The following is a 24,659-nucleotide window of genomic DNA, read 5'->3' as shown; positions in this document are numbered from 1 at the left end:
ATAATTGCTAGGAGATTTATTTATTTAGTTGCATATAGTAACAGGACAGAATTTCAAAAAATGACACTCTGTATAAATTTGTATAAAATTATTCATATTTAAACCTTTCACACTGATGTCCTGACTCTGGATCACTGTAAGGGACTGCTGTCACCAGTGGAAAATCACTACCTCTTAAATCACTGGCATTGACTCTGCTGTTGTTATTTACTACTTAGAAAATTAGTAATAGACTGTCCCCTGTGAGATGAGCTGCTGTGCAAGCTGCCCAGCTCCTCCCCAAGGTCCACAGAGCACAGATTGATATGAAGATGTAACTGAGCAGGTCATACAAACATGAGGTCAGCTTTATGCCTTGACTCAATACAGTTTTATCTCCTGACTGACAGGGGCTCTGATATCACCCAGCACCACTCCCTGTTTTATTTATGTGAAAATAAAGCAAAAAACTCCATGCCTTGTGTCTGGTTATAATGATGGAGAATGTCTCCAGCTGACCAAGGTGTCCTCATTAATGTCTGTTCTATATTTAGCCTTTGCAGAGCCCGTGTGCCCCCAGTTTAATCAAAGACCTGGTAGCCATGGCAACGACACCGAGCATCTGGGTGTGTGAGATCTGCAAAACACCGTCACGAAGTGCAGGATGGAAAACACACAACAGCTTTAAGTGGATTAATGCACTGTTCTTTTCTACTGCACATTTTGAAGTGCTTAGGAGAGCTTCTCAGCCACAAATGCTAGACTGTTTTTGCAAAAAAAAAGAGCTCTATGAACACAGGTGGCAGTTACTAATCTCTTTTTTTTTTTGTTGTTGTTGTCTTTTTCTCAATTTTGTTTTGCAGGTGTATCAGCATTCATATACAGCATATTATGTCCTCAGCAAAATACCTCATGGGTAAGCAATTTTTCAATGTCTTCATTTAAAAACCCAGCCATTAAGAGTCCTGCAAAACAATGTGTATTGTGACAAATGGTTGCCTGTGACAGCCCTTTGCAATGGCCTGCCTTTCAGCTGCAGCATCCACTGGGCTGTGTGCTGTGCAAAAGATGACGAAGTCTGGAAACAGAAGTACTCAGCTTCCCCAGAGAGTCAGACTACATGAATTTCATAGTCCAGATTTCAGGGGTTTTGTCCAGAATATAGATGTGGTGGTGTCTGGCTGAGAGCCATGGTTGGCCACTCACCAGAGCACTGGAGAGGAGAAGGCTCTGGGGTGACCTTATTGCAGCCTCTCAGTGCCTGAAGGGGGCCTGAAGTGAGCTGGAGAGAGACTTTCTACAAGGACATGGAGTGTCAGGACAAGGTTCAAACTGAAGAAGGGCAGGTTTAGACTGAATATTGGGAATAATTTCTTTCCTCTGAGTGTTACACATCCTGGCACAGGATGCCCAGAGGAGTCGTGGCTGCCCCATCCCTGGGAGTGTTCAAAGTAAGGTTGGATGGGGCTTGGAGCCACTTGGTCTGGTGAAAGGTGTCCCTGCCCAGGGCAGGGGGGTTGGAACTGTATGATTTTAAGGTCCCTTCCAACCCAAACCATTCAATCATTCCATGATTCTTTATTCTTTAGCTTTGATTAGTTGCAGTTTGTTTCCAAGTATGGTTAGAACGTGGAAATTAGGAGATTTTTCACCATCAACCCTATTAAAGCTGTAGTGTCCATGTGAGACACTCCAGACTTCTTCAGTCTCTTCCCTTCCCTGCTGCAATCTGCTCTTTGTTTTTTGCTTTCCTTTTTTTGTGGGGGGAAGAGGGGGAAGTGAGGAGTAGGGTTTTTGTGTGTGTGTGTGTTTTTGTTTGTTTTGGGTTTTTTTTTTGTTTGTTGTTGTTGTTTTGGTTTGGTTTGTTTCAGTTTGTTTTGTTTGGTTATGTTTTGTTTTGTGTCATTTGCTTGGTAGGTTGGTTGGTTGGGCTGGTTTTTTTTCTGGGAATTTACTCAATATGCTTAGTTTTTGAAAACTCCATCTCTCTGGCAATGTATCTGAGTAGTAGCTTGTGGGCTGAAAGTGTTCAGCAACAGGATGAAGACACAGCATGAGCACATAAGCTTTGTGTCTGCAGCAAACCTGGCTAAGAGCAAAAAAGGCTTGACTGACAGCGCAGTTCTATTCCAGACAAAACAAAGGTGGAAAAAATAGGAGTATAATGCATAACACATATTAGAAATGCTAAAAAAATAGCAATACAGTGGTCCAAGAAGCTTTCTACTACTGCATGATCTATCTTTGTCCCTGACAACCAGCTTCTTGTTCCCCCCAGCTCCAACTCTGCTGTGCGCCCAGCTGTGGCTCCCCTTGCTCTCTGTGTTTGGTTGGGCAGTGGTGCAGGAAACTGAAGGGTTGGATATGTCAGAGGAGAGATTTCCAGCACAGAGGGCAAATCTGGAAAGTGAGAGCACACCAGAAGGCACACAGGTGTGTCAGGCATTGGTGTCCCCACAGCATGATGTGGTGGTGGTGCATCAGGAGGCCGCAAGCTGAAGAAGGGCTGGAAGGATCACTGAATCTCGTGTTGGTAAAGGTGTGGATTGCAGAGTTTAGGCTTTTAGGCATTGTAAACTATATTGTGCAGTGGATATTTCATTGACCTTCCAGGTGATGATGGTGCATGTGAGTGGTGGAAAGGGCAGCACACTGCCATTTCCATGGAACATGGGCATTTATCCTTCCTGTGGAGCTCTGTGTATATTTTAGGGTGGTGCATGAACAAAGAGGACAGGGCTAGGAGAGGGCAGTGAATGTGATGCAACAGGTGGTGAAATACATCTGCTGAAAGTAGATCCTCTGTTGGATGAAGGGATAAAAACCTGTTCATCACCTATTTAATATTTAACACAGGAGTATTGCTCTGACGGATATGTGTGGGTGAGGGTTGTTGAGGGCAGGACACAGCCCACTGACACAGCACAAGGTTCAGTTCAGTTTGACATTCTTTGGTGATGACTGAATTTGCCATCTACAAGCAGCCGCCCTTGTCCTCCACCTGTCAATAACAGGAGTGACAAAATTCTGCACTGAGCAACGACCCCTTTGCCATCTTTACAAACAGTTCTCAGTTTTTCCTCTTCTGCAAGCAGGCACAGCTTTCCCTCTTGTTGGTGTGTGCCCGTGGCCCTCAGCATCTCTCCAGCTCAGTAGCCAAGGCAGTGACTGCTGGGCAGCAAACTCAGTCCCCTGCACAGTGTCCCTCCTGCTCAGCAGACATCACTCCTGGAAACAGGCTGTGACAGTGTCCCTGTGCTCCCTCTCTCTGTCCTGCTCCCCATCCTCAGCTATGATGTGGAAGGCAAGGCAGTTTAGGATTTGCACCCGCTCATGCCCTTGCTACTCCCCTGCTGAGGCTAACTAATAAGGAAGCCAATTAACCTAATCTCTGGCATCACTTTTTAAATAACATGCCATTAATCTGCCAGCATAAATTGGTTTTTAAAGGGAATTTTCTAATTATTTTTGCCACGTTCTTCATGCTCTCCAGATTCAGGCAGTGCCTGAAGTCAAAAGGAGCTCATACCAATGTTTTCCAGATTTCATTTCGAGCTCTTAATAAATTTGACAAACTAATTTGGAAATGTCCTCAATACCTATGTTCCCAAATGGTATTTTACCCAGGACTGCAACATTTTTCAACAAGAGCTGTTGCCAAAGCAAACTCCTCACACTGGGTCTGTATAGGACAACTAATAGATGCCACTGACACAGACTCAAAGGATCTGATTAAAAAATTAAAACAAGCCCGAGGTAAAAGAAAGAGATCACACAGATTTAGTACCTCTCTTCTGTTATTTCATCTTTCTCATAGCCTCTTGGAAAATTGGGGGTTAAAACCATCACTGCTTTGACTCATTTGCCTCCTACTTTCGGTGGCCTGTGGTTCATTATTGTAAAATGCAGGTGAATGCAGTGGGAAGAAATGATGATGTCCAACTCCAGTTCAGAAGGCTGAATGATTTCTTTATTACAACTATGCTATAATACATAATTATACTATATAAAGGAAGATACTAAAACTACATACCTATTTTTCTAACTACCATATCTTAACTAACTAACAACTCGTGACCCTGTTCGCGATAGTCCAGCCACAGGTGGATGGGACTGGCCATCAGGCTCAAACAATCCTCACCAGAATCCAATCAAGCAATCACCCCAGGTAAACAATTCTCCAAACACATTCCACATGGGAAAAACAAGGAGCAGAAATAGAAATAGTTTTCTCTTTCTTTCTCTCTGTGCACCTCTATGAAAAATCCTGAGAGAGAGAGAAATGTGCTTACACAGTTCATGGCTTGCACAGGGGGCTGAGACCCGCAGGTCCCGTTTTCCTGGCCGGAGGTGTGCAGGGGTTTGTGTTCCCTTCTGCTTTCTTCATGTGCCCGACCCTCCTCCTGCTGCTCACCCAAAAGTGCGATGCTGGCGCCGGCTGCCATCTAGTGGAACCATCCCCGTGTTCCCGGGATGAGCATCTCGGTCCTGCCCCATCTGCTCCCCTCTGAACGCGGCTGCTTTTCAGATACAGCTGCTGAGAATGCTTGCAGCTGTCTCCACTATCAATATTTTTGCAAGGCTCTTCTCACAACCCCACAGTTGCACTTGCAGCATTGCAGTTGCCAACTACTTGTAATTTATAGGTACGATAGCACCTGCAGGTCCAGATGTGAAACAGGGAGCTCTCCTGCTGGGTGCTGGGGAAATGTGGAACTCCAATACCACATACAGTTATTTCCTAATATTATTTTTCCTAATTTTGGAAAATAAAAATGTAGCCATGCAGGCAACAACACTTATGAAAACTAGGCACTGAAAATTGTTTTCTTATTTTGTGAGTCAATATGAATTATCTTAGTCATTCACTGTCATTTCACTGAAATAAGGGAAAAAAACCTTAATTGCTTCAGAGTTTTTATGGCCAGGCTGGGTGTTTCCCTACCCCAGTTGCAGGATTTCCCTCACGAGTGTTAAGGTGTTTTCACACCAGTGCATGCTGCAGGACCACTGGTGTGATCTGGCACTGCAGGTCCTAAGCAAGAGCTAATTTTGGATAGGATATCCAAGGGGGTGCTTCTGTATTTAATCTTTTGCTGTGGTCAGCAGAAATGTTACATTTTTTACAGTCGTGTTTGCATTCCCCCAAATAAAGCCCAGCATAAAATGTTTTTTTCAGATCTCCCAGCACCCACCCAGTTCTGCATGAACCATTTCCTCTGGACATAGCCAAGTGTCAGGGATTAATGCTGACCCCCTTGCAGGAGCTCTTAGCACATCCAGCTGGGATGCCAGTGGGAGCTTCCCAATGTTCTTACCAGGATCAGGGAGAAAATCAGCAGTTATTCCCACTCCTCACTGATTTTGCATTTGAGAAGGAGGGAGTTGTGCACAGTTACTCCTAAGCAGAATCCATATTTCCTACTGGATTTATTTGTTGTACTCAGAGGAACATGGCAAGCACGAACAGGAGAGCTCTTGGAGCTGAGTTCAGCTCTTCCTGCCTGCACTGCCAGGGGTTTTACAGGTCTGTAAAATCCTGCATGAGAGCCCCATGCTGAGCCCCAGTAACTTCAAGAGAAGTCCCAGGAGCGGAGTGAGTGCACAAAACGTGCTGGAGATCCACAGAAGTGATAACAGGGAGAGGAACTGAGCCGGTGCTTCACTGTGGGTAAATTTTCAAAGTGCTGTCTATAGATCTCTGTGCCGAGCTCTCACTGTTCTTCCTACCTCCTTTTTTTTTTTTTTCCCAAGCCACTGTCAGGAAATAAATGGACTTTAAAGTTAATTAGCGAAAACTTAATCAGTTTTGTTTGTGTCCTATTGTATATTTTGAAAGACAAGAAGTTTACCCTGGCACATGATCCCATTTCCATGTCAACAGTAAAAAGAAATTGCGATTCATTATTTAAAATCATAGATAAAAAAACTTCAGGGAACTGAATTTTACTTCAGAAACCTGCCCATTTGATCAAGTCTGGTCTATTTTATTTTGATCTGGTGTGTTACACATCATCTCTGTAGCACTAAAAAATTCTGTGCCTCAATGTCCCCATCTGCAAAGCAAGAAGAGAAATTGTACCTACCCAATGGAGGTAAAATGTGATAATTGTTGTACAGACTGCTGCACAATTTCACTCTAACATTTATAAACTTGTACTAGTGCCCACATTTTATTTTAAGAGGAAAAAGTACAGTATTTAATAAAACCCCTTTTCAGCTAATTAAATTTTACTTGGAGCAGATGAATATTTTCCCCCAAGAATGATCTGTAGAGGTTGATATAAAATCTTTATGAAAAGGTATGTAAAACCAAATGAAAATGTGAAATTTGTTAAATAAGTACAAAAATGTATTCTGCAGTTCATGAAGAACCTGCTATTTCTACTCCTCCTGTCTTCTCCCTCTATAACAATTATCATTCTATAGATTTTATCACATTTTGAGATAGCTTATACAGTTAATTAAGGCACTTCTGCACAGTGTGGTGGCTTTTATGCCAAACTATAAATAAGAGCATCCTTATGATGTCAGATGCTTTTTCAGTTGCATTTTGACAACAGAAAACTTGGAATGGTTACATTTGGTAGCTTGATCACGGAGCTTGACCTTACGTCCTCTGATGTGGACAGGAATTTTTCATCTGCATTTGCTGGCATTTGGCTCAAGCCCTGATGGAGCTGTTTGGCTTCTTGCTTTTTATAATCTTCTGAATTAAACACTGCAAATCACTGGAATAGTGGCTAAATCACATACCAGCTTACTGCTTATGAATACATTTTGGGCCTCTTTGAAAAGAAAGAACCAGCATTTCATTAAGCAAAGCTGCTATTTGAGCATCACTCAGTTCCAAGCTGTGGCAGGTTGAAAGCAGCTCAGCCTGGAAGGCGGTCCAGGAAGGACTCTTGGCTGTGCTGGTGGGAGGAAATTCCCTTCAGCAGCTCAACACCACATCATTTCCCCAGGGGATTTGCCACTTGCTCACCCTGCTGGTCACTGCACGGCTTTTTTTTTTTTTTTATTAATGTAAAATGTTCCTTTCTTGTGTAGGCAAAGCAATTCCTACCACACACTTCTTTCTTCCAGACTCAGTTGTGATGTGGGTGGACAGCTTAGAAACCATGTATAGTGATAATAATAAGGAATGGTCCCCTGAGGGGAGGATTTGATATTAAGAATTAGAGTAATGACTTAAAAAAAAAAAAAAAAAACCTTGGGTAATTAATAGTTAGACACAAATGTTAGCACTTTAGCAGAGAAAAGCCCAGCAACCAACCTCCTTATGTTACAGAAAAGGTCAATAGCTTATGGCTCATCAAAAAAGAAAAAAAAAAGGAGAAAAGGTTTGAAGCAAACTCTCCCATTCTGATTTTCTGAGACAGCACCCTCTGAAATGGAGGCAGGGTTCCTATTAAAGTCTAAATAGTGAATAAAATGTGCTTTACTGGTGAGAAACATGTCTGCACTTGGAAATGTTTTCATGCCTCAGGATGAATGAACCCCCTCTGACCCCAGGCTGTGGTCAGACTCCAAACCACAGTCTCTGCTGGGGGGCTCATGCACTTCCTGACTGCCACCACCAAAAATCAGCTCCTTGCCATGGGTATTCCTCCTCTTTCATACTCAGTAAGGTTGAGTTAGTACAGAGTTTTGACAGAAAAGGGAAACAAAGGTGGATGAAAGAGACTTTATGAAGTGATGCTGCATAGCACTGACTAACCGCAGCCTGTACAATTGCTGCTTCCATGCATCACCTTCCCAGGAATCAAATTGTAGGTGGATTTTCATAGTGGGAATCGGGAATTTTTGTTTGCATTTTTGCCCTAATGTTCAAGGTCCTGGATGGAGATTCCATGAGGATACAAACAAGAAACACAGGTTTCCCCAGGGAGCTGGGTTTGCTCCACTGCTGTGGGACTGCAGAGCCACCCTGCAGGGTGAGTCTGGATTATTCCTTGCTGTGGTTAGGTTATAAACTTTCAGCCCATTAAACTCCAAGTGCACTGCTGTTTGATTACACAGACCAAAGAATGTGCATCCTACAAAAAGCAGGCTTGATTTGTTTGTGGACATGTGAAAAAAAAAAAAAAAAAAGGACCCAAACCTGCAAGATTATGGGCATTTCCTCACTGTTGTGGGGTTTAATAGGTCCTGGGCTCAGGTCACATGGTGAGGGCTATATAGGGTCCTGTGCCAGCCACTGAGGGCTGTACAGTGCCCCACCTCTGAGGAATATGTAGCAATCCATGCCAGAGCTCTTGTGCACCCCAACTGTGTCCTGGGGCTCCCTGTTTTCCTCGCTGCTTGTTGCTGTGACCCCTCCACAGGTAATCACTAACCAAATTTAGTAGTCTAAAAATGCCTTGTTATCTCAAAATGGGCATCCTGAACCCCTGTGGAGCTCAAAACATATGGAGAACAAGGGTATGGGGATATTTTGGAAAGCAAGAGAGGACCTCTGGGTGGAAAATGGATGCTACAGCCAGAATTTTCCTTGGCACAGTGACCACTGAGAAAATCTCTTCATGGCAAAGGTGTAAAATACCTGGCTGATAGGCCAGACTGTGTCACTCCAGCCCTGAAGCCTCTTCACCCCTTACCCTAACATTTACTGAATGCTCCACTAGAAATTTGAGGAGATAAGACTGGAATAGAACAGGTTGCTTTCCCATCTCACAGGAGGAGATAAGAGGAATGAAGGGACCTTCCACATGCAGAGCCCTGAGGGCAGATGTTAAACCCCCTCTCAAATGCAAGTATTCCCTCTTGTGTGGGTACTTCAGGTTTCTGCATCTCTGTCATGGGGCAGAAGTGCAGAGCTAGAGTGCTGGTTTTGTCCTCTGAATAAGGAAAGTATTTTGCCACCCACTTTCAAACCATACCTGAAAACCAGGCCAGTTGTGGTGGTGTTTAAAAGTGATTACACCACTGTTGATAAAAAAAAAAAATGGAAACAATGGCACAAATAAATGTATGCCTTGTTAATTGTAACTGACAATGACACAGCCTGTGTGAGGAGAGGCTGTTTAGGAAGGTGTTTCACTTCCTGAGAACCTCCACACAAGCCTCCAAGATCTCCTGACATGAGAAGAAATAAGATTTGCTCAAGGACTTAGTTTTCAAAAAGAAAACAGAGAATACTGAGTCATTCTGGTTTGGTTTGAAACCAAGTAGCACAAGCTGTTAAATTATTTTAGAGCACAAGCCCAAGAACCCATGTCTTGCCCAATTAGAAGTGTGACCCAACAGCCAGTGAAGTGTCATTGTAACCAGGCACTTCTGCTGTCTCTGGTGGTAGGAGATCATTTCTGTAGCTCATTTTGTGTACTAATAATCCCATATTGCTCTCTGCAGGCATCATATCACAGTGCCATATTTTTATTAGTGTTTGAAAGTCAGACAAGGTCAGCTGGATGGAAAATGCTCAGGTTTCATCACAAATATCTGTTCCAATAGATTGACACTCAACCCAGGCTCATCCAAAAGATCTTCCCAGTTCATTCTTAAACATCTCAGTGCTTATCAAGCTGTTTCTCTTCAACCTGCATTTTTCCCCCCATATTTTGGATAGCTGATCTTTGGCTAGATGCAATTCTGACTAGTCTTCTTTACAGCATTCAGATATTTCGATTTTCATTTTTTCATGTCTCTGTTGTCGCTAAATACTAATGAAACCCTGCTAAATCCAGGGTTTACCTCATGCCTTGCACAGTGCTGAGGTCAGAGCTGACTGAGAAAGATCTACAGAGTAAAAGAAAATTACATGAGTAAGAGAAAATTGCTTTTAAGTGGTTGCATTTATCACCTGAGTGCTATAGCCTCTCATTGTCTCTTTAGGAGACAAAATATTACTCCAGTAACAAAAGTTCCATTTAAAAATACAGTAAAAATTCACTCTGTCTTCTATGATTTAGAGGGGTCACATGAGAAACATGATAATGTCATCATTTTTAAAGTCATGTTACCAGTATCCAAGGTCCATTTCCACTGTTTGCTTACTCGGGGAAATGCAGAGTTTTTGATCAATGTTTTGCAGCCTGCTTCACTGCAACCCAGGGCTCTGTACCAGTCTCTGATGCACTTTTAAATCTTTTTTTTTTTAGACTAGAAGGGCAGGCCTGTGCCATCCTTTTATACCATTACCAATGGAAGTTGGTGGCTCCTTTTCTGAAAAGTGATTGATTTTTGTGTCGTTGTCCATGGCAGGGGGACTGGAACGAAATTATTTTTAAAGTCCTCTCCAATCCAAACCATGCTATGATTCTATGATTTTAAGGTGATACTGGTAAAGTGCAAGGTTTTGAAGGCTCAGAACCAAATATTACATTGATGGGGGATTACAGACACAGGCAGACTATATTAAAAAAAGACCTCTGAGCTCATATTGTTGGCCTGAATCCAAAAGAATTGTCAAATTAGAGACAAATGTTTCAGATTCCCTTCTTTTTAGCTTTTATACATTAAATCCATTGAATTTGTTCATTTTGGAAAAAATGGTTAGTGAGCACTGATGTTTTTAAGAGCAGCTGAATGAATTGATGTGCATCTGCAGTTGAAATTAATAAGTTAAAATTGCTTTCATCACCTTCTACTTTTGTTCATTGAAAAAGTACTTTTGTAAGGAAAATACGTGTGTGTGTGTGTGTCTGTGTGTTTGAGTGAGAATTAAATATTTAATATAGGATGAGCCTAGATGAATGGAAGAGCCTTTCCCATCTAATTAAGCACTTTTATTTGAATTCCAGGAGGGTTCTTTTAGTTGCATCTTCTAACAGTATGATTCCTTGATTATCTGTTCTGGCAAGTCTTTATTCCCATTTGTATGATATTTTATTTTATCTCACTGTGAGTCTCAGCAGGGCTCTGTATCTCCCGGGGAGAAATTTTCTTAATGGCACCTGTCTTCTCTTCTCCTTGGTGAATTTTGAAGTAAACAAGTCATTTAATTGTGTCAAGTCATTAAAAACAACTCATTAAAATTGTGTGTGTGCTACTCAAGGAATTGCATTCCTGCCTTTTAGAAATATTTCTCTCTTCCTCCATGTCATTATCTATCTTTATTTGTAGATTTATTAATTAACCTATATGTTTTACATACTTTTATTTTTTTTTTGCAAATTTCCTCCAGTTTGCTTTTTTTTTCCACATCATGTATCAAAAGCTCTTAAATATTAAGAAGTTTCCAGTTTTTTATTGCCCTTCTGAATTTGTTCTTTATTTTATTCTCTATTTTCTTTCTCTCTTTCTAAGGAAGAAATCTGTCTTACCTGCTGTCTGATTTTATGTTATTAGAGGTAGATGTGAAGACATTGAGTTCTGGTTCTGAGACAGATAGTTTAGATAGATAGTTTTTTATACTTAACTATAAAAAATGCTTAAAATACTGTGAGCTGATGTCCTTAGGACTGTTTTCTTTCAAAATATTCAGTCCTGGCTTGATGCAGATAACAAGAGGAGATATTTCTGCCTTCCCCACATGTTTTTGTAGCAGTCTTTATTTCTACAACTTTTGTAACTACTGACATTTAACATACAGATTACACAGTAAATTTTTTCCAAAATTCTGACATAGTGAAGTAAGAAGGTTCAAATTTTTCCCCAGTAAAACATATATACATAGTTTATATAATTTCTTTAGAGGATGGACATATCAGAGCAGCCTGTGGTGAAAATTGCATTTTTGTTCACAGTGGCAGCATATTCAAAGAATTTTCATACCAATCCTGTTGTTCTCTATTTGAATTTAAAATCAAGTTATGAAAACAGACTTTAGAGCAACAGCTTCTACCATACCCCAGAATCTGACTGCTTTTATCAGTTTCAGACATTTTCAATCTGGCACTGTAAAATATTCTTCTTGAAGTAAAGGGAGCCACTCCCTCAATTACAGTGGAAATTTTCTGGGTATTTTTAAGTTGCTTTTGAAGAAGTTTATATAGAAGAGTTAATCATATTTATGCTCAGAAGGAGAACCAGTTCACAAAGTCTCTGAGGGAAATTTGCCTTCTCTAGGAGAAAATGTCAGAAGAGGGAACACACAGATATAAAAATTTCAGCAAAAACCAGGACAAACACTTTCAAACAAATTCCTCATTAATCACAGTCATTTTTAAAGTCAAATTCAGGTAAAACATGATTGATTAGTGTGGTTCTTTCTACATCTTTTTCTGAGCTAAATTGCAAGCAAAGATGACTTGGTAGAGTCAGCACTCTGCTTGCACTCAGGAACTTTCCTTGTTTGGAAATTTTGAAGGGAGACTTTTTGGCAAAAAAACTTCACTGAAGTGAGCAAATTTCTCAATTTATTACCTCAGTAATGTTTTTTGAACATGGTGCTGAAGTCACTCCTGTGTCCGGAGCAATTTAACAGCCTCTGGTCCAGACAATGTCATTTTAATGTGGAAGAGCTTATGAAGCACCTGTTCCATCCTCTCTCTGGTCTAAAATGTATTATTCCCTTCTTTCTCAGCTATAAGATCAATCATTTTAAAAGTGTAAGGAATAATGGCAACAGTTTAATAAGGCCTTGCCATTTATTTGGCTGGAAATAAGGATTAAGGTTATTTTTTGTGAAGAAATAGTGGAAATATTGTGAGGATGCAGTGAACCTGTTTCTTCATCCAAACCAGGAGCCAGAGATGTACAGACTGCCTTCAGAATTGCCCATTTTCAAGCCAGCTTCCTGCACAAATGAGCTCACAAGGGACAGGCTCAAATCCAAACAAGCCCTAATTATGAGGGTGTGTTAGGAGCACTGGCTCTCTGGAGAGGCTGAGATGACCCCTAATATTGATTGATTTGGGAAAAAAAGTACAGAGGAATTTTAAGCAGGCTGTTTTGGAGGAGAAGGAAGGATGTAACTATGGAGGACTATAGCTTAACAGGAATAATGTACTTCCCAGAAGAAGTGGAGTGGCATGAAATCCCATTTATGCAACTGTAAAATGGAAGAGTGCTTCTGGGATACAGGTATGCATTTGGCCTGACCCCCCTACAGGAATTTAACAAAGGAGAGTTAGATGCCCAGAATAGCACAAGAAAATTGGACATGTGGTTGATAAATGCTCTCCAAAAGGGTTTTTCAGTTTGAGGATCACTAAGAGGTTTCTCAAAGAGAGCATCACAGAGTTGTGGCCATCCTGCCCAGAGCAGCTGTGTAGACAACTCTCCCTCCTCCTTCTCTCTCTAGCTGATATAATAGCCCAGAGCAGTTAACTTAAAGTTAGTTAGGACACAATTTGCCCAGAGAATATCCTGTCCCTGGAAGTGTTCCACACCAGGCTGGATGGGGCTTGAAGAAACCTAGTACAGTGGGAAGCATCCCTGCCCATGGCAGGGGGCTTGGAATGAGATGATCTTTAAGGTCTTTTCCAACCCAAAGCTATCTGTGAGTCTTTGATAATGGGTTTGTATCTGTGAGTCTTTGATAATGGGTTTGTATCTGTCAGTCTTTGATAATGGGTTTGTATCTTTGTGGGGTTTTGTGAGTCTTTGATAATGGGTTTGTATCTTTGTGGGTCTTTGTGAGTCCTTGATAATGGGTTTGGAATGGGTTGCCTGGGGCTTCCAGAGCAGGAGTCCATGCATATTCCACCACGGACCATGCACCAAATGTAGCCCAAACATGTGTGTGGGAATTTGATCTTTCACAGTGAGGTTCACAAGTGAGTGAACTCCATTTTCATGCCACCTTTGGGCTTGCTGACAACACAGGTTCCCCTGGCCTCTGCTGGTGCAGCCCAGCTCCAGGTAACTCCTGTGGTTTCTCTGAGGCCTGAGAGATCAGGCTTGGCCAGGAGAATCCTCTCAACCCCCTTGCACATGGTACTGAAGTTTGCTGCAGGTGGGTGAGTGAGTGTGGCTACTTCAGGGAAGAAGATTCTCCTCAAAAGATGAAAAACAAGCCAAAATATACCAAAATGAATATGTCCAACACTCAGGAGCATTTCTGGGGGAAAACTGGGATCTTGGTCTGCTTTCATAGCCTGTGGTTGAAGGGAATAGCTCACAGCATGAGGATGGATGTACACAAGATTTTGCTACAAAAGAAGCTTCCCAACCATATGAAACAACTTAAGAAAGAACTCAGGAGATGCAATTCTGGCTTTCCTTGTCTATACCAAAGAATGAGAAGATGACTTTGTTGTTGTTTTTTGGTTTTGTTTTTTTTTTTTTTTTTTGAGGGGGTTTTGTTTTGTTTTGTTTTTGTTTGCAGCACCACAGTTCTTTGCTTTTCCTTCTGCCTTATTCATTCATTCCTTCTTTTTTCATTCTGTTAGAGTTTTCCTCTTCTAAAAGATGATGCAGTGAGCAGAACTGACAGGACTTGTCTGTGCTCTGGTCTGAATTATTTGCTGTAATTGGCATATCTGTTCCTTAGCTCCACCTGTGTTATCTGAAGCTTTAAATTCTTACAATTTGTATAATCTGTTTATTTAGGGATGGCATTTCCCCCTCTGTTTGTAATTTCTTGCTCTTCTTCTCACCAGGGGTAAAATAACCCAAGAACTAGATAGCTCGTTTGGCAAATAGTGAAGTGCAATTTTTTCTCCCAAAAGAGGTTTTGATTTGATTCACTGTTTTTCTCTTTTCCTACTTCCCTCACAGGTTACTCTCTTTTAAGATAATCAAGATAATCAATCTTTCTAACCAGAGAGATTGATTCCTAACAGGCATAGCTGACTGGAAACTTAAGTAGCTAACACACACAAGCCAGAACAAGTTGTGTGGCTCATCTTTCTACAGGAAAGGGAATTTTGTGGCTGCTCTCAGTATGAGCATTATGTGTTCTCTTATCCATAACGTACAGAAACAACTTTAGGCTGCTCACAAAGACACCTTCTAGGTAAAAAGCATAAGATACAATTTTGCTCTACAGGCAGCAGCTGTGGATGACATTTTGCATGTAGAAACGAAAGCTCTGTGGGCACCTTATGGTACACTCAGACTTGGAAGTGTCAGTGCCTCAACAAACCCCTCTTGCCCCTCCACATTCTCAGTTTATCCCATCTCCATCAAACCTGGCAGCTTTTCTGTGAGGGTTCCACCTGCAGGAGTAATGGAAGGGAGAACCTGTGGCCACCAAGGTCCTCACCTTGGGTCTGCCCTGATTCTGGCTGGCCTTTGAACAGCTCAGAGGAAATGAGAGGTTTTTTTTCACAGTGCAAAGGTTGCACAAAATCAGTTCTGAGCACTCTTCTTGCTCCAACAGCCCCAGTGCAGAGGGAATGAGCAGCCCAGGGACTGTACCTGGGGAGCTGCACCAGGCCCCAAACAGGCAATAAAGAGAATTCACTTAGTGCTGAATTATTGCGGTCAGTTTTGTTCTGTTTTGAAAGCATGGTCTGGAAACTGTGCAAGAAAGGTCTTTTGCTTAAAGGCCAGGCAGGGTTTGGCTCTTTTCTCTGGTTTTTGGTGATGTTGGCCTCAAATTGCCTTGTTATTCCTGTCTGTAACCAGTGATGATAATACCCTTACTTTTTGAAGCAGTTTGAGATCTTCTAATGAGGCACATTTTTTACAGGCTTTATTAGAGTTCTTGGTTGTAGAATATTAGGATACACAGGGTTGTTGCAATGTGACTTCAGAATATGTAATGTAATTATTTGTGCTGAGTATAAATACAGTTAAGGCAATGCTATCTATGCTGGGAGAAAATGACATTATGCTGCTTTGACATTTACCAAAAAAGCCTCCTTTTTCTATATTGCATTTGCTGTGTGTCACTTGTGTTCTGCTACAAAATGAAGGAAATGGATGAAAGAACAAGAAAAGCATTTTGATTTTGTTTTCTAAAAAAAAAAAATAGATATTTTGTGTTAATAGGAGTTTTTCTCTTTGAAGCCAGGCTTCATATCAGTTGTCATACAGCTGCTAATCTTTTCTGCCATCATATTCAAAGGAAATTTATGAAGCAAAAAAGTCAATGGGTGCAGAAGACAAAATTTTATTTTTCTTGTGGCAGTAGGATTAAAAGTTATAATTATTGTTTATCCTTTGTGGACATCTTCAGAGTTGATAAATACAATTACATTCTTTGCCATCCCTGAACTAATTCTTAAGGCTTAGGCAAGTCAGCAGTGGAACTAATATGTTTAGCTTCTTATTAATAAGAAACAGAAATTCTCACTTAAATGTTTGATCTTACCAATACTTGCTAGTGTTTACCTTACTGTGTAAAAAAGTCTGCTGAAATCTGGCTGAAAGGCATCTTACAAGTTTGTGATGTATTTCCAAAGCACACGTGTGCAGCAGCTTAAACAAGGACATTTCTGAAGCTGAAATCTTATTTTTCTCTTTTTTCAGGGATCCCCAGAATTTGTATCCCCCTGAGGTCAGCAATGCAAAGCTTCAGTATGCTGGTTGGGGTCCAAAAGGGCAACAGCTGGTAAGAGAAAAAACAAGTGTGCAAATGCATTTAGAGACCATGCTGCTATTTCTTGGAAGTAAAGAAATAATAGTTCCTTTTTTGAATAGTTTCTTGAAGCCTGTGTGGTAGCTTCTAGCATTTATTTATGATTGTTCTATCATGTAATTTATTTATAAAATTCCCAAATATATCCATTCACTGCAAAGTAATCGTGTCTAAAAATGCAGAGAAAGAACATTTTATGAAAGCTTTTTGAGAGGATGCACCTGCTTCTTCCAGTGTTGGACACAGGACAGATTATAGAGATAATAGTTTGATTTATTTAGCATCTCATTGCTTCACAAGGGCATCTTCAGACTTGCAAACTTGGCTCTGGGGATATGTTAATATTAGCAGCCCCGTTTGGAGAATGCATCTCTCTAGAACAGAGCTGCCCTGAATTTGCCCTGTGGTTGTTTGCAAAATAGACAGAATTAGAAGTGGATCCTGGAAAGTTTTCAGAGCTGCTTAAAAAAAAACAACCACAAGACTTGTCAGGGATTCATTGTATTTCATGGAGCTATTCATACTGAAAAAAATCTTTAAATCTCCAGTATTTTACCCCTTAGCCACTGCCATCCTGGATGTGCCCATTTTTCAGAGCATGTATTTCCTGGCCACATCCCCTGGCTTTATTTCCTGGTACAAATCCATTATTAAGTTTTTCTATATTCCAAACATTCTCTTTCTACCATTACAAGAAAAGAAAAAGTGGCAACATATTTTTTGATATGGAAGCTTTATACCAAGAAATGAGCTTCGAAATCTCATTATAAGAGAAAATCTGGCATATATCTCCTGGTCCCAGTCCTCTCTTGGGGACTGTTTGTCTGTGTCCTTAACTAGATTGTTTTAAATTCTGTGATTTAAAAAAAAAACAGAAATAGGACTCATTGTCATTGCAAGCCTGAAAATCAGGTTGGAGAAAACATAGCAGATACAGGAACAAGTCTGCTCCATCAGGAAAATTGTGTTTGAGAGTCATTGACCTCAGATCTGATCAGAGAGGAGAGTCAGCCTTTGCCTCTGTGCAAAATGTCTTCTGAGGAGCTTTTTGCTTTCTCTTTACACGACTGGGAGGGACCTCACACATCATGTTCCAATCCCCCCACCACACGTAGGGAATACCTTTAGGCCAGCAAAGAAACCCAAAACATTTTTTCCTTCACTGTTCACTAGCTCTATTTTAAGTCTAGCAGAGCTTCACGATGTGTAACAACAACTTCATCTGCTAATTAAAATCTAATATTGAGTGGCATTAGTCACATTCTCCACCCCACAAGTGAATCTTCCCTCCTTTTACAGAGTTCTGCTGTGAACCTGTGTGCCCTCAGCACAGGGGGTCACAGCTCACTGCTGACTCACATCCATGCTCATTTTACCAAGCTGAAGGGCTGCACCTAATTTCCACCTTGGAAGAGGATCTGAGGGGATCTTATACCAAAACCAAGAAAAATGTTCATACCAAAACAGGCAACTTATATCTCCAACAGGAGAGTATGCACAATCCAGGAGAAGAAAAGTCTTCTTTACAACCAACTTTATAATTTAATGTTGAAGAGGGTGATAGTAATTTCCACCATATTTTTCAAGCAATTTATAGTGAAAACTCAAAGCCCTAAGAATTCTTGAAGACAAAGTTTCATGCATGTTCCTTCTGTGGAGTACATGCTATATGTATTTTTGGTACCTTTAAAAAATCCCTGTGTTTGTTGAATTCCATATGAATCTTGGAAAAATCTTGCTGCAGCGAATTTGTTCTGCACGCTTATTTTTTCCTTTTGTTTTTTTGTCCTTTTTTACTTTGAGATATGTGAAATTATTGGCCTTTAATTGAGCTCTATTTCCTGTTGTTGAATTTGTAATCAGGGTAGGTGAGGAGCAACTCACTGGTAGTTTAAGCATTATTTTTTCATACTGCTAACATGTGTGCCTTTTTGCCCTTTTCTTTGCCAGTCATTTACCTTGAAATAAAGTTATAGCTGTAGTTTATAAAATAAACATGCTTTTACATGCATCCATATAATCTTTTCATAGCTAATAATCAGCAGAGAATTGCCAGAAGAAAAAAAGAAGCTTTTAAAATTAAAAAAAAAATCCTTACAAGAATAATAAATGAGATCTAGAAACACACCATGTTCATGTTCTGTATTTCAGGACTAATTGGGTTACTCAGAATATAATTGCCAGTGAAATTCGTGTCACCTTCTTTGGAGATGCAAAGACAGAGAAAAATTAAAGCCTATTAAAATTGTATAGTGGCAATGTGTTTGCTAAATGTGCACTGAGTTGTGTTGCAGGAGAAGGAGGGAAAATATGTTGAGTGGGAGGGAAAGGAGTAGCTGGGAAGCACAGGTGAGCTCCCCTGGTCACAGGAGGTTCCTGAGGGTGTCTGGGGGGTCCTGCAGCAGCAGTGAGGACCCCAGGTGGGTGTCAGCCCTGGTGCTGCACACAGCAGCAGCCCCTGGGCACGGCTCAATCCAATTTCATGCTGCACCTCCCGGGAAAGGTGGGAGCCAAGGGCGGGTGTGTTTTGCCTTTGGGGTATCACCTTGAAGATACCCCAATTTTCAGGAAATAAAAAAGCTTTTCCCCTTGAAATCTCCTGGTTTGTTCTTTTTTGGTGGCATAAAGGAAAGGCAGGGCAGGAGAGTAAGAGGGCTTGGTTCCAAAAATTTTATTCTCTTTGTAGCTTCTATTTCGTCCTTCCTAGGGGAACTTTGGGTTGCTGAGCCTGACCTCTTTCTCTCTTGCATGTCTAATCAGTCAAGAAAGAAACAAATCTGAAATAGAAGGAGCCTGAATGATCTGCATTCTTTGCAATTAAAAATATAGTGGAATATTCCCATTTTATATTTATCTTGCTTTATTTTGTCCTTTCTCATTAAATTATATGCCAATTTCTGGATGCTTAAGTCCTCAGAGCATGTTTCTTGACTTCTTACTAGCCTGCAGAATGCCACACATGCCAACTGAGCTATTTAAATAATGGCAGATACTGGATCAGAGAAAATCTGTCAGAAGATCAGAATGCAAAAAAGCTCTCACTTCTGGCATCTCAGAAAAAATGCTTCAGCTTTTCTCTGATCTCAGCCAAAGTCTTGACAAATTAAGTCTCACAAAGCTGTTGGAAGAATGGGGCCCTCACCAGTGTGAGCTCCAGAGTCATTAGAAAGAGAGCCACTAATTTCAATGTAAGAGGGAGCACATTCCCTAAATCTGGCTGTTAATAAAGGGCTCATTCCTCTCATTTGTCCTACAGCATGAGTCATCATTTATGCCTTTACAGAATAAGTGAAAAACACTGTTAACTTGGAATAGCTGTGTGATATATTCACTATTTGTGGGTGTAAATGACTATGCAAAATGCCTGTGGGAAAAATCCATCCTTTCCATGGTGCACCTGACAGCCCAAAGCCACACTTAGTATTCCATTTCATCAGCCTCCTGGCCTTCAGCATGGTTCTTGGTGGTGTTTTAGTGAACAGACTGTACTATCCTCAGTTTGTGTGATATTTTCCAGCAATATGAGGCTGTGGGTGGCATGACAGGACTGCAAAAAAAATGTTATTCTGTACCTTTGTCCTGTTCTGGGCATGCTTATCTGCACCAGAATCTTCACTCCTTGGATTTCTTCTCTTTTTCTGTTCATGCCATCTATGACTCAACAGCTACCCACTCTTCTGATTTTGCCACAAAAAAAAAAAATAAAAACCTTCTGTTAATTGATCTTATTGGAATATTTTACCAGTTTCATCATGTTCCATCTCATGTTCCAAGGCTCTGCCCACATGCTGAGAGCTCATGTAATGTTCCTGTGGTACATTTGTCCCAACAGTATCTAAGAAAAGGTTAATGGTGCCTGTGATCCTGAGCTCAGCTTCATGAAACTTGTGTGGCTGACAGGCCTGGACCTGTATTTATCAAGAAAAGTGAGTTCAGTGTGAAGAGGTTTCCTTTGCTGTTTCTCTTGGCAGCACAGAAAAAATCAGGGAGCGCTTCAGGAGTAAGAGACTGACCAGTGCAGATCTGTAACTGAGGTGGAATCCAATAAGCCCAAAGCTTTCAGGAGGCCTTTATCTAAGTTGTCCCAAAATGAGCACATCCAGGTTCGAAGTATTTGCATTAAGGACAAGCTAGGAATATCCATGGGCTGCCAAAAGGGAAGAGGAAAGCAGGAGGCCTGCTGTAATAAAATGCAGTGAATATTCATCTGCATTGACAGCACTAAATACAGTTCACAGGAGCTGTTAAACTCCAATATCAAAAGCAGAAGCACTTCTGTTGTGCTGCTATTTTCTTTTTTTTTTCAAAATCAGAATCTGTAACCATCCTGACAGATATTAATGGTAATGGTGACACATCAGATGCTGGGGGAAGCAGTTTTGCACAACTTTAGAGGCAGCAGTTATAATTCTAAAAAATCTCTCTCATAGATCATAGTATTTCTTCTTCTACAAAGAGAAACATTTCTTTTAATGTTCTCCTGACCAGTCAGTCTGTTACTGTTTACACAGTTTCTTTAAGTACCAAAACCATCCAGAAGGCAGATTGGGGTTACTGTAAGTTTTGCATGTCCTTGCATTTACTGCAGCCCCACAAAAGGGTCAAAACAGGTTTTTCCTGCATTCATAGGCAATAAGCCTTGTTCAGTGTCAACTCTTTTTGGAGCAGGAACTATCTCTTATTCTTTTAGATTGTGCTGCAATCAAGTTTATAATTGGGTCTAAGGTAACAGAAGTTAAGTTCCACAGCAGGTGCAGAAGATGCAATAAGAAATCTCTATTTCAGGGAAATGCAAATGCCAGGGGAAAAATGGAGTGATTCTTTCATCATCTACCATGTTAGGGGTTTGTGAGTGCCTTCAAACAGTGAATGCTGATGCTGGTAAACAGCTTAGTGTCATAAATATTAAAAAGTGCAATACAATTAAGTGAACCATTGGATTTTTTTAATATATGAAACATTGGAATGATAGATCCTGCTGCACATGACCAGAACCTACCCATCTCCCTTATCATTTTTTAATGCTGTAGTACAATGTCTTTCCAAGTAGGATATCTAGATGCAAAAAAAGCTTGTTATGTGATGACACCTGGAACTAAACTGGAGTGACTCTTCTAATTAGGAGTTTTTTCCCTGCCTGAATTTGTGCCTGTCATGCCAGCTTAGTTCCAGGCAGAAGGGCTGCTCTGATATCAAGGGAAGAGGACCATTTTCACAGGAGGCACTGAATCATCTGCTGTTGTTCCTATTCCAGCAGGGCTTTTAAACTACTCTGTGTATAATTGCTGTAGGTCTATTTGTCTCTACCATTCTTTCATAGATTTTTGCATCATTATTTTCAAGCTGTTGTTCCCTCACCTTTTCTTTTTGCAATGACATCTGAATCAATATTTAGCTGTGGTCTACTGGATGTAATTATTCTGGCTTGCTTATCTTGCTAGTTGCAAAAAAAAAAAGACTTCTGCCCTATCTCCCTCTCCCCCCCATCCCCAAAGTCTATGTAAACCCTATTTAAGCATAATGAGGGATATTCAGACAGATTTTAACATGTTCCCTGCATTCTGGAAAAGCAAGAATTTCAGCATAATAATGTGCTATCTCCTCATCCCTTTCTTGAGGTTCAGAATATGATATTTTAAGGAAAATTTAATTTAGATATATTACATATATCTAAATACATATATCATACACTGAGCACTTGAACAGGTTGTTCCTTTCCCCTCTCCCCTCACTTTATTCAAATAGTTCTACTGGAAAAATGTTGTGTTTAGGTTTTGTTTTGTTTTGTTTTTTGAGGTTTTATTCCTTTGATGCTCTCTCTTTGGCAGCAGTGGCAGCAGTGTCCTATTTTTAACTTTTCACATCCTTGTCATTCCTTTGTCACCCCTGGGCTTGGTGTTGGGTCCTTGTGCCCTAAAGGGAGGCTTTGGCACAGTCAGTGTAATGTTCTTTGCTGAGAAATGGTCACATCTCTTCTCCTCCCAGCATCCTTGCTACTGCACCTTCATCAGGTGGAAAAGAGCAAGATATTTAGAATGACTGAAGGTGCTGCAATAAATGTTACTGAAAGAAAATGTAGGTAATTTTATTTAAAATAGGATATTGCTCTTTTTGTGGCTGTGAAATATTTCAGAGGACAAAATGAAATTTGCCATTTGCCATAGAAGTTTCACCAATAAATCCAAAAATAATTGCCCTTACACCCAAATATGACACACAGGATAATGTAGGCATTTTCCCTGGGGGTGGGACACTGACACTTCCTCTGTGATTTCTTATATGTCACTTTGTGTTCTGGTGAAGTCACAGCAATAAATTCCTACTTTTAAATGGACTTTCAGAACTGATGCATTAAATGTTGTTGACGTTCAGTGTCAGCATTAAGGAAACTTGTAAGAACTTGTGTTCTTACAAGAAATGCAAAATCCATGGATTTGCTAGCTTAGAGGAACTCACCATCCTATTCCTCTACAAGGAAAGTACTGAATTCTCTTCCTTTATATGTTACCACATTTCCTCATCTGTACAATATTCCTAGCAGGAAAACACTCCAGCATTGGGTCAATACCACTGGAAGTTACTCCCTACTCCCACCTATTCCCTCCCTTTACAGAAATTTCTTGAATTTCAATTGAGATGTATGGATATTGAACCACTCTTTTTTGTTAAGGGCATTTTCAGAGATCTAACTGCCAAAAGTATCTTCTTGTCTGTGCACAAGTGTTCCTGGCATTTTACAAATCAGTGGCTGGTGGAGGATGTCCTTTGGAATATGTGCTTATGAAAAGTGCTGTTCTTGAAAACTCCAGTGAAAATATCGACCTTTTCCTTTAGACAGCAGCAGCCACTGCTCAGAGTGTGGTGAAGTAACAGACACTGGGATGCCACAAGCAGGACTGAGCAGTGCCACACAAGGGACCATGGAGTGTCCCACCTTGGCTTGTGGTGCTGGTCACTCCTTCCCCAGGAGCTGCCATTTACCAGAGATGAGGAAAATTTCATGGAAAATTCTGTTAGCTCTCCTCCTCACCTGCTGAATAGGTGTTGAGTGTTTCTACACCCAAGTTTCTAATTAAAGAGGAATATTGCAGTGGCCAGCTCACTGTCCAAGGTCAGATGTGCACCTGGAGGAATCCTAAATCCCAATTGCCAGTTTCTTTATGCTGACACAAATAATCTTTGTGCACTTCTTAGTCAGGTGTTCTCTCTATAACACAATAAAGTATTTTCAATGGAACACTGTATCATCTCACATTAAATAATCTAATTTATAGTCATGCCCTACATAGCCATCAGAGATATTAGGTTATAGAATACACGATAATCCATCAAGCAGAACTTAAAAGCAGAAGCAGAGTTCCATACTAAATGGTACATTTACTATTACATTCTTTTATATAACAAGGCAGTTACAAATTAAAATAACCCCATTAGAATACAGGGCAATGAAATACAAGCAGACATGGCTCTTTCTCTTTGTTGAGGTGAAACAAACCCTCTTTTCTTCCCTGAAGAACAGAAAATAGGACAGCACATTTTTCTTGAAACATGTATTTTAAGTCTCCAGAATTGTGATAACTGTTTATTTGGCTGTAATTTGGCAGATTCTAGGTGGGATTACAATCCATGCATGTTGTGGTCTAACCTGCTCACAGAATACAAATTGAAATGTACAGCATCTGTAACGATGCAATGTCAAAAGTATAAAAAAAAAAAACCTGTAAAAAATGAAGAAGAATATTAATGCACTGAAGGATTTATCTGGGCGAATCAAGAAGAAAAAAAAAATCTCTACCCAGTTTGAAAGGAAAAATTTTGGGAATGTGTCTCCATATTATAGAAATCTGCCATTACTTCTATAGTCCATTATGTGAGACTTTATCTTGAGTATTAGTTTTGACAGTTTTGGATTGTCTAAAGGCATTTAAACCCAGAAGATCTTAAAAACTCTACTGATTTTCTAAGAGAGAATGCAAGTGGGATACTTCCAAGCAAGTTTGTGAATAAGCCAAAATCTGCTCTCCTAAATTCCAGGGCTTTATTCTTTTTGTTGCCATATTTCCTCTTGTGATCCTGAACTTCGTCACCTCATGGTGTGTGCAGCACCAGCTGCTCCCAGCTTTCACCTTGCTCTGTAATTTCTCCTGGTTTGAAAGTGTGAGGTCCAGCAGAACATCTCCGTCAGCTCTTTCATCACCTGTGTCAGGACAAACACCCTCCACAGACCTCCTGGGTTATTGTGCCTGTTTTGTTGACCCTGAAGGAG

At 40.5% G+C, this 24,659-nt stretch overlaps 1 protein-coding gene across 5 annotated transcripts in view; it reads left to right on the top strand.

Moving 5' to 3' along the window:
• DPP6 (dipeptidyl peptidase like 6) overlaps positions 1 to 24,659 on the top strand; it is a 534,562-nt gene that overhangs the window by 421,797 nt on the left and 88,106 nt on the right. For all 5 annotated transcript variants that reach the window (XM_068174757.1, XM_068174765.1, XM_068174742.1 and 2 more), the window contains exons 6-7: positions 843 to 895; positions 16,285 to 16,366. In XM_068174757.1, coding sequence (XP_068030858.1) covers positions 843 to 895; positions 16,285 to 16,366 — 135 coding nt within the window. The remainder of the gene's footprint in view (positions 1 to 842; positions 896 to 16,284; positions 16,367 to 24,659) is intronic.

Source organism: Anomalospiza imberbis, chromosome 1, assembly GCF_031753505.1.
Source record: "Anomalospiza imberbis isolate Cuckoo-Finch-1a 21T00152 chromosome 1, ASM3175350v1, whole genome shotgun sequence".
Taxonomy (NCBI): domain Eukaryota; kingdom Metazoa; phylum Chordata; class Aves; order Passeriformes; family Viduidae; genus Anomalospiza; species Anomalospiza imberbis.
This window is presented reverse-complemented; position numbering and strand designations above follow the sequence as displayed.